This window comes from Lagenorhynchus albirostris, chromosome X, assembly GCF_949774975.1.
Source record: "Lagenorhynchus albirostris chromosome X, mLagAlb1.1, whole genome shotgun sequence".
NCBI classification, from domain to species: domain Eukaryota; kingdom Metazoa; phylum Chordata; class Mammalia; order Artiodactyla; family Delphinidae; genus Lagenorhynchus; species Lagenorhynchus albirostris.
In genome coordinates, this window is record NC_083116.1 from 122,270,614 (window position 1) to 122,281,594 (window position 10,981).

Sequence of the window (10,981 nt, forward strand, 5' to 3'; positions counted from 1 at the left end):
ATGTGGCAGAACTGCATAAAGGGTACCGACAGGTAGGCATTCTGACATTACGTCTTCTGAGTAGGAACTAAAGATAGAATTTCTCTGTTAATAATTATCTTAATGTACAAACTTTATGAAAACTGTTCTCCCTTTGATTTCTACCAAAGCTTTTTCTTCCTAAGTATTCTCCAAAAACCCAGTGTTGATGGTATTTTATTTTATTTTTTAGTCCCCCGGGCTTTTATTTATTTTTTAAATTATAGTTGATTTGCAATGTTGTGTTAATTTCTGCTGTACAGCAGAGTGACAGTTATATATACATTCTTTTTTAGTATTCTTTTCCATTATGGTTTATCCCAGGACACTGAATATAGTTCTCTGTGCTGTACAGTAGGACCTTGTTGTCCATCTATTCTATATGGAATAGTTTGCATCTACTAACCCCAAACTCCCAGTCCCTCCCCTTCCCCCTTGGCAACCAAGTCTGTTCTCTGTCCATGAGTCTGTTTCTGCTTCGTAGATAGGTTCCTTTGTGTCATATTTTAGATTCCACATATAAGTGATACCATATGGTATTTATCTTTCTCTTTCTGACTTATTTCACGTAGTATGATAATCTCCAGGTGCGTCCATGTTGCTGCAAATGGTGTTATTTCGTTCTTTTTTTATGGCTGAGTAGTATTCCACTGTATATATGTACTACATCTTCTTTATCCATTCATCTGTCAATGGACATTTAGGTAACTTATTTTATATTATAGATCTGTTTCCCTACTGTGTATTTATTATATGCTCATGATGTGAAATGAAGCACTTTAATCATTAATATCATGATTTACAGCAATAGCAATTGACAGATACTCCAAATGCTTCTAATTTAGCTACACACTTTTATAAAATGGTTAAGAAGTAAAAAAAACAAAAGCAAAACACTTTAAATACCATCCATCTTAGCCTTTAAATGGCATCTAAACCTTAGAAGTGAAATATTATAGCCAGTATTTATAAAAGTAATTGTAAAAGAAGGACTAATGCAAACACAGCGTAATATAACCACATGGCCATGGATATATGATAAATCTAAATAGCAACTTAACATCAGAAGTATCATAGTTGCAAAAGTTCTGAGATATTGAAATGAAGGTATAGTAGGCCAACTGCTAAGATGGCCACAATGGTCCCCTCTCCTGGCATTCACCATTTATGACCAAGATGGCAGGCTGAGCAAGGCTATCACAACCGCCCATCTCGGTCATGGACCACTTTTCCAGGACTGAGGTGATCACTCCCATGGAGCTGGCAGGGCCGGTGATTTAACTCTAACAAGCAGACTATGGCCAAGGTGATGGGTTATCACTTCCCTGATTAGACTACAAAGATGGCGACTTCCACGGTGTCAGCAATCTCTCTCTCTTGTTGGCTTTGATGAAGCAAGCTGCCACAGCAAGGAGTCCACATGGCCGGGAACTGAGGGCAGCCTTGGGCCAACAGCCCAGGAAGAACTCAACCCTGAAAACCACCACATGAGTGTGAGCTCAGAAGTGGACGCTAACCCTAGCAGATGCCTGTGGCCCTGGCTGACACGGCGATTACAGCCTTTGAGAGGCCCTGAGCAGAGGACCCAGCGATAAGCCACGCCTGGACTCCTGATCCAGAGACTATGATATAACAAATTGTATCATTTTAAGCCATTAAGTTTGGGGGTAATTTGTTACACACCAAGTGATAGCTAAGACAGAAGGGTCACTGCTGTGCATTCTTAGTATGTTGGTGAACCCAGACTTAACATCAGTTAGTACTGCTTAATGGAATCGACATACAAATTGTTATACCGTGAATCATTTGCAGTTAAGACGACATTTTTCAGACTCTGCCAAAACAAGCCTTCCGCCTTGGGGTTGTCGGGCCACTGGAGGATGGAGCTCTTGCAGATCCTCTGCCGCAGCCTCAAATACTGCGAATGCTGCAACACTGGCTCCAGCAGAATAAAGACAATCACATCCATATTCTCATCGATTAGCCTCTGCAAGGCCAAGTAGAAAGCTGTTTTAAAGTTCCAGTTTTTGGCATACTTTTTGGTTAGAACAAATATTGTTTTCCTGCTTTGGTTGATGCTCTGCATGAGGTTGTCGATGATGGCGAGTCCCGGGTCCCAATCCCTTTCCTCTAAACAGAGGAGCACATTTTTGTCCTCACTCTCTTCCAGGTGGAAGCGCAGCTCATTGATCACCCAGTCCGTGACAGAGGCATCTTTGGTGTCATAAGAAACGTAAGCATCGTAGAAAGTCTGGGATGTGGCAAGAGACCTGTAGCCTTTTACCTTAGCTAAGCACACATGATAGAGAAACCAAGCATCCCAGTAAAACCAATGATGAGCCAGGGCAGCCAGCATAACTGAGATGGTGACAAAAAAGGTGAAGAAACAGAATATTGCCGCAATGGTATCTGAAACACAAGTTGTGAGCTCTAGACTCACAATACTCTTGCCTTGTTGATCCCCAGGACTGGCGCAAATGACATCTGTCAATCTGGGAATTGTGACGTTCAGATTCCCATCCATCCATTCTCGAAAATCTCCGATGTCACAGGTACAGTCAAAAGGGTTTCTACCTAGTTCCAAAATGGCTAACTTGGTGGCGGTCTTAGTTTCAAACGTGGATTTGTTGATCATCTTGAGCTGGTTGGCACTTAAATCGAGGTGTGTCAGACTGCTGGCTTCGGAAAGAAAGCCGGACGGCAGGTGGGAAATCCTGTTTTGACCCAGGAGCAGTGTCTCAAGAGAAGATGTGAATTTCGATAGGCTGTCAGTTACAAAGAACAGCTCGTTCCCACTTAAGTCAAGCAAGCAGAGATGAGGAAACTGCTGTAGTAATGACCAGTTAAAGAAATTTAACCTATTATCATTTATATATAGTTCGGTGAGACTCCGGGGCAAGTTAAGGAAGGCTTCATCGGGGATACGCTGAAGGTTATTAGAGGCTAAATGAAGCCGTGTCAGATTGCTGAGATATTTAAAAATTTGCCAGTACCTGACATCTTGAGCATTCCACAAAAGGTCAAGGCGGTTTCCACTGAAAACTAATTCTTCCAGGGACATGCTTTTCAGGTATGGTTCTGTTAAAGTAAAAATACTATTGTAGCTCAAGTTTAAAACTTTCAGCTGAGTTAAATTTTGAATAAATCCTAGACGGTGTGTTACCCCTGCTATTCGGAAGTAGTGCGCATTGTAGCTCAGATCTAGAACTTCTAACAATGGCAATTCGCTGAAAGCAGCGTCATCGTCAAAGTCTAGTCTGTTGTTTGTCAAGTCCAAATACTTGATACCACGCAAAAGTGAAAACTCAGTTCCATTTAACGCTTGACCGTTGCCATTTGAAGACAGATTTAAACAGGAAATGTTCCTAAAACCTTCAAATTGCTTTATCCCAATAAAGAAAATACTGTTCAAGCTTAAATCTAAGGCTTTGCCGTAATTGGAACATTGTGGCTTTATCAAAGGATTGGTGTCATGATAAAAATTCGAATGTGGGTCAAACTCAGTAACTGCTGACCGTGGCTTAAGGCTATGCCTTTGGAAAGAGGAGCCATTTGCATTTTGTTGCTCGGTATCACTGACCAAGGGTGATATTCTGTTTTCGGACAAGTAAATGATTTTCAGGTTGGAGAACGACTGGAAAACGGTAAAATCAATTTGCTTAATAAAATTAACGCCCAAGTTGATAGCCATTAAATTTGAGAGGTTCCTCAGGGGCTGGAAATCTTCGTTTCTAAGTTCCTGGAACACATAACCTCTTAAATGCAATATCTGGAGAGATGTAAGCTTTGAAAATTTTTGAGAAATATTAATGTACTGTGGATATTTTTTCAGCTCGTAGTTGTAAGATAAGTCAAGTATTTCTAAGGAGGGCAGTTTTGCCAAAAATTCCCCAGAGGCTATTTCGTCCATTAAATAGTTGAATTCGAGATGCAGCACCTTTAGATGATGCATGTTGTCAAACCAGGTCGCAGGAACCTTCCGGAGCGAAGTGCTAGAGAGGTTTAGGTAGCGAAGTTGGGTCAGGGTTTGAAAAGCAAGAGGATGTATCTGAATTGAAGCACCTCCTTTGCAAGGTATGCAGGGAAATGGCGCGTTAAAACATCTCGGGCAGTTCCCACTTAAATCTAGTACTTTTAAATTTCTCAGTCCCTTGAAGTCTTCTTGACTGATGTTTTTGATCTTGGTGTTGCTAAGATAGAGCTCTGTTAGGGAGCTTGGCAGTTTGGGTGGCACGTGGAAAAGGGGATTAAAAGATAATGACAGCACCTTCAACTTGGTAAGGTTTTCAAAGGTTCCATCTTCTACGGCAAAGGTTTCATTACAAGCAAAGTAACAGTTCCAGCCCAAATAGAGACTTTCCAGATTCCTAAGTCCAGAAGTGTTCTTTTTCGTTAACACAGTTATTCTATTTTGAATTAGACTAAGTTCTTTCAAAGATTTTGGCAAACCAGCCGGTACTTCTTGTAACTGGTTGTCTTCAAGCAGTAACTCCCTTAGGTTTTTTAGGTTGAGAAATGCCCCGTCTGTGATAGTCATACCGTTCTTTACAGCAGGATTTTCATTCTGGGGCCACAGCTTGACGTTATGGTTTAGATCGATCTTAGTCAGATTTTGCAGCCCTTGAAATGATTCATTTGTTATGCGTCTGATGAAATTACCAGATAGGTCTAGTTCTGTCACACTTTTGTCCACTGTTTGGGGTACCTCGTGTAATCGACGATTGTTACATTCTGCAATAACGGAGCCATTTCGTTTTGTCTCATCGCAAGGATAGCTTCTAGAATAATTTGCTTCAGCGAAGAACTCACAGGAATCAGAGATTAGCAGGAAAAGGCAGGTCAGAAGCAAAAAGTGAAGAGTCATGTTTTCCTAAAGAAAATCAAAGTGGAGTCACAATATGAGAGGGGCAATATTTGCCGGGCATTTCATGATGAAATTCACAGTGCTTCAACCATACTTGGCCTGAGTTTTGAAGTGGGAGTTCTCTTAACTGTTAAATACACTGCATTAAATTAGGTTCCAAACGATTTTAGTTTTTGACCGTGTTCAGCTTCATGGTGCTCAAAGAAGTGAAAGATGAAGCTATCTGAGATGTGATGACAAGAAAACCTGAAAAGCTTTTGCGGAAGCACTCATCAAGATGCCTCACCACCATAACGGGCCTGATGCTGGACCCTGGCTATGGTTCACGCCAGATCTATAGCACAGCAAGCTATACATCTGTCGCTTCGACCTATTAGCATAACTCGATGAAACTTTGGCCAGTCCCAAGGAGAGTCCAGATCCGGAGATGACCTTTTACCTACACAGCATATATTTTATTGGTACTTCCCACAATTTTTCTATACCTCTATGATGGTATGTATCAAATTCTCTTATGTCCTAGCATGAAAGTGGACATTTTCTGTCGATAATAATAGCAAACAAAGTGTCACGTTTTACGCCAAACGTAAACATTTTCTCACCCATGTTTATGTTCCCAGTAACAAACGGGACAGGTTCTATTATTATCCACATTTTGTAAGTGAAGAAACAAACTCAGAGACTTAACTAACTTTCAGAAGGATAACACACTGTAGAGGGGAGACGAGTCCATCTGATTCCAACATGGCATTTCTAATCACTAACCATCATGCTATACAATCTCATTTTGAAATCTTTATGCCAGAACAGTTCCTCAAATGTAGACAGCACTCAAAAAATGTTTTCTAAGGAGGCTACTATTTATATGTCCCTTATCATACAAACATTGGCATGAAGAGCCGTTCTTCTGCTTTTGTAAACTTCTGTGGGGAAGACATGACGCTTTATATTTTTATGCATCCTTTGTAACATTTAGTAGAGTGCCTCACTTTCTGCGACTCTTTCAGGGGCTGAATATATTATTTTGGTAATTATACGAAGCAATGAACAGATTAATGTGATTGGTATGATCAAGCGTTATAGTCAAAAAAACTCTCAAAATCTTATTTCGCCGGGTGTGGAGACCAATCTTTACTAAACTATTTTTCACTAAAGCCCAACTCACGTCCTTATTGTGAGTTAAACCAAGTACGTGCTTTCTTTTTAAATTCTCCTGGAATTCAGGGTTAGTGAACTAACAGTCACTGCCATACCCTTCCTATATTAGAAAAGATTTTTACATGGATGTTGAGTATTCTGAGGATCAATAATTACTGCCATTTGTAACAGCTAAGGAAAAGCCAGCTCCTTATGAGATGAAAACTAAAGTGGAACAGAACTTCCAGACATTTTCAGTCTCTCGTAGTCATCTCCAACTACAGCACCATCAAGGTGCCGCTGCTTAATGTTTAACTTTTACTAAAAGAAAGCCCTGCTTTACCTGGTGTGATAGGCAGAATTTTAAGATGATTCCTATGACTTTTGCCCCTTGGTATTACTCCTGTAATTATGTTACATTATGCGACAAAAAGGAGATTATCTAGATGGCCCTAATCTAATCATATATGCCTTTAAAAGCAGAGAGTTTTTTCTGGTTAGTAGCAGAAGAAGAGTCAGAGAGATGGGAAGCAGGAGAAGAACTGGACACATAACTGCAGACTTAAAGATGGAGGGGGTGGGCCCCTGACAAGGAATGCAGGCAGCGTGTAGAAGCTGACAGTGGCTCCCTGTTGACAGTTAGTAAGGAAATGGGGGCCCTGATCTTACAACCACAAAGAACTAAAGCTGACTGACAGCCCAAATGAATTTGGAAATGGATCCTCAGCCAGAGCCTTGAGATAAGAGTCCAGCTGGCCAACACCTTGATTTTAGCCTTATGAGACCTAAAGCAGAGAACCCAGGCAAGCCTAACCCACAGAAATTTAAGCTAATAAATGTGTATTGTTTGAAGTGTTTCAGTTTGGGGTTATTTGTTACACAGCAATAGAAGACTAATACATCTAGGTGGGCTTCCCTGGTGGTGCAGTGGTTAAGAATCCGCCTGCCGATGCAGGGGACATGGCTTCAATCCCTGGTCCGGGAAGATCCCACATGCCGCGGAGCAACTGAGCCTGTGAGCCGCAACTACTGAGCCTGTGCTCTAGAGCACCAGAGCACCCGTGCTCTGCAACAAGAGAAGCCACCGCAATGAGAAGTCCGCGCACCACGACAAAAAGTAGCCCCCGCTCACTGCAACTAGAGAAAGCCTGCGCGCAGCAACGAAGGCCCAACACAGCCAAAAATAAATTAATTTAAAAAAACACTTTAAAAAAGAGAGAGAACTAATACATCTAGAAAATGTGTGTTAAAAGATGATTCACAGCTTGAAAATATGCAGCTTTTGCAGATGCCACTCCAGGTCTCAAAGTTCTACATCTCCACTGGGAGACACAGGTGTGCCAAGGAGGTAACGAAGCTCGGGGATGCGAGGAACTTTGGCAAGTAACCCAGGCAATATTATGTTTGCTCAGCACCTAAGCAGATCTAAGACTATGTGACTTCCAAGTGTGAACATTTTGGAAGTTACTTCCTGACTCTTCCTTGTCCTCTCCTAGCTAGTGGGTGGCCTTGGGGGGGTCTATTTGATGACACGCACAGCTTATTAGTTAGCTCTACAGTCTAGTGGGTTAAACAGACGTGAGTGAAACACAACATTACGAGATTTCAACGGTGACACAAAGAAGTAAGTGACACTAGAAGAGCCTAAAAAGAGGAGGATTTGACCTCTTCACGGAGGCTGGGAAAGGTTTCCCTGAGGAAGTGGAACTTGAACTGTGATTTTAAGGTTGATTTGGCATGTATAAAACAGAAAGAGGTCAAAAGAATGTCCCAGCGTATGCAAAGGCCCTGCGTGTATTCCTTTGATTTTCCCGTGCTGTGCCTTCAGAGGAGCCCTGGACAGGAATCAAGAGGGGCATGGTGTGGGCCTGAGACAAAGCACACCAGGTTTCAAGTCCTCAAAGTCGACTGAAACCTGCAGAGAACTGCTTGCAACAGTAGGACTCAGAATAAGAAGCGGGGCTAAGAGGATTGGAATGGCACGGGAGAGATGACAAACAGAGATGTTGCAGAGGTCCTCAGCATCTCCATGTCACTACAGTCAATGGACATTTTTCAGTCCTCGTCTGAACGAGCACGTGAATGTAAGGGACTGAAAGAAAGTCAGGGATGTTAAGAAAAGATGAGAGTGGATTTTGATCTTGATCTGAGGAGCAATGCAAGCCTCTGAAGGTGGTACCATGCTCATTATTCTACAGTCATCACTGGCAAGAGGGCACAGACCTTCAGGAGCAAGGTGATGGTAGCGTGAACCAAGTTGGTGGCAATGGAGATAAAGAGAGATGGATTCAAGAGATACTTAGGAAGTAACACTGAGAAACATGGCAATAGATTATAATGGGGAGGTTGGATTATGAGGGAGAGGGAAGAATTCACGGTGACTTCCAGGTTTCTGGTCTGTGCAACTAGATGAATGAGAGAGAGAGTGCCATTCACTGAGGGAAAAGATCATTTGGAGCTGGGGAAGCGGGGAGTGAATAGTATTAATTAAATTTGACATGCTGAACTTGAGCTGAGTTTGTGATCTTCCAGTGGAGACAGCCAGTAGGCAGTTACATATGTGCATCTCCGACTCAGAGGAGAGTTCTGGTACAGGGATGAATTTGGGAGTCATGACAAGTACAGCCATGAGTGTGAATGAGATCATCCAGGGCAGTGTAAGCCATAAAGGATCTTCCACATTTCAGTTCTACAACAACAATTTTAGCACCTGTTTTTCTAGTACTTTTATGATTTCATTTTCTTCTATTGAAATATCTTATCCCACTGAAATTGTTTTGGCATAAAATGTGAGGTGGGGACCCACATTATTTTTTTCTAAATGGAGACCTGGTTGCCCCACCATCATTTATTGAATAATCTTTTGCTCACCAATCTGATTGCTCCCTTTATCATATGCTAACTTTCCTATGTATTTCGATCTATTTCTAGACTCTTACTCAATTTCGCCAATCTCTTCATCATTCACATGCTGGTACCACATGTCTTAATAATTACAGTTTTTAGGTATGCTGGCATCTGATAGGGCAAGTCCTGTTCATCATTCTTCTCTTGTGAATGGATCACTCCTATCTTACCTTCTAACAGGTTCTCACGGGTGTACACTAAAACTGTAGATTTCTATATATTAATTTTATACCAAATCGCTATACTAAATTCTCTGATTATTTGGAATAGTTGCCTCTCCATGTGATTTTCTTGGCTAAGCAATTAAACCGTCTACAAATAATGATGATCTTATCACCCTTTATGCAATCTAATTTATTTTTATTGTCTAATTGCATTGCCTAGTTACTCCAGAATCATGAAAAAATAATAGAGCAGAGGTCAAAAAAAAAAAAAAAAAGCAAAGACTGACCAGTTAAACCACACACAGATGTAAATTCTGCCTCACAAAAAGCACAGTAAGCAATGCCAAAAGTGAAATAAAGTAGAAAGTATTTGCAGTTCATATCACAGATAAGGGGGTGATATGTTTGATATGTAAAGACTTTTTAAGCATAACTGAAAAGACAAATTATTCAATAAAAAATGAACAAAAACATATTAACAGACAGTTCACAGAAAGGAAACACAAATGGCTCTTAAAGGAAAATATACTCAACTTCACTCAAAAACTTACAGAGATACCATTTTTCACTGATTCTACTGCGTAGGTGAGGCCACCTCTAAGATGGAGAGAAATCTGTAATATCTATCAAAATTGGAGAGATATACTTAGATTCAGCAATTTTAATTCTAGAAGCAGATTGTAAGAGAGACCCTCACATGTACAAATGCCTATATACAAGGATGTTCCATGCAGGGCTGTTAGCAATAGCAAAAGACTGGAAATAATCTAAATGCCTATGAGTAGTGGTCTTGTTAAATAAACCAGGATGTTATATTCATACAATGGAATACTATGCAGCAATTAAAAAGGAAAAGGTAGCTCTATATTCACTTATTCATTCATTCAAAAATATTTATTAAGCATGTACTTTATTTTGGGGACTGTTTTTTTTGTTTTTGTTTTTGTTTTTTTACGGTACGCGGGCCTCTCACTGTTGTGGCCTCTCCCGTTGCGGAGCACAGGCTCCGGACGCGCAGGCTCAGCGGCCATGGCTCACGGGCCCAGCCGCTCCATGGCATGTGGGATCTTCCCGGACCGGGGCACGAACCCGCGTACCCTGCATCGGCAGGCGGACTCTCAACCACTGTGCCACCAGGGAAGCCCCTTGGGGACCGTTTTCAAGCTGGGAATATAGCAATGAACAAAACAGATGAAATTACCTGCCCCTTCGGAGGTTACATTACAAGATGTTAGATGCTGGAAAGTACTAGGGAGCAAAATAAGGATGGGAAAGGGGATGGTCACGTAGACTGCCCCTCAGTTGGGATATGTCTGACGTCTTTGTCGTGATTAGACTGGGGTAATGGGTTTGGGGGAGGACAACCTGAGAGGTCAAGTGCCACTCGAGTCACAGCTCACCTAGGGCACATACACAACTTTCACTGTTGGTGTGGACCCTGATCACCTGGCTGAGGCAGTGCTTGTCAGCTTCCTATTATACTTTTTAATTATAGCTTAATAAAAAAATTTTAAAATTCATTTTTAAAAAGTCCCCTGGGGAACAGATGGCCAGGTGGTTGCAGACTCTTCTCTTAGAGTGGCAAGACACTTTCATGTGGTTACCTGGGGGGGTCCAGAGGACAGGGCGGTGCTGTGCAGCCTTCCTAGCCTCAAGTTAAGGCCTCAACATCTAATTCCAAACGTGACTGTCACACAACACTGAGCAATTGAGGAGAAAAGCCTCTAGGAGGCGCCGGAGACCAGAAGAAGAGGCTTTTGACACTTCAGGATGAAAACGGCCTCCCAGAGAATCTGAGGCAACTTAAAACAAAGCTTGGAACACGGAAATGAGCAGAACATTGCAGAAAGGATTTCTGAGTGAAGAGCTTGACGTTCCTAACTCCACCCTC

The 10,981-nt window shown here is 41.7% G+C and overlaps 1 protein-coding gene across 1 annotated transcript; it reads right to left on the bottom strand.

Annotated features, from left to right (window-relative positions):
* Positions 1-1,774: 1,774 nt before the first annotated feature.
* TLR8 (toll like receptor 8) lies at positions 1,775-4,882 on the bottom strand. Its single transcript, XM_060137641.1, has one exon. The coding sequence runs from the start codon at positions 4,880-4,882 to the stop codon at positions 1,775-1,777; it is 3,108 nt and encodes a 1,035-aa protein (XP_059993624.1).
* Between the last annotated feature and the right edge of the window lie 6,099 nt (positions 4,883-10,981).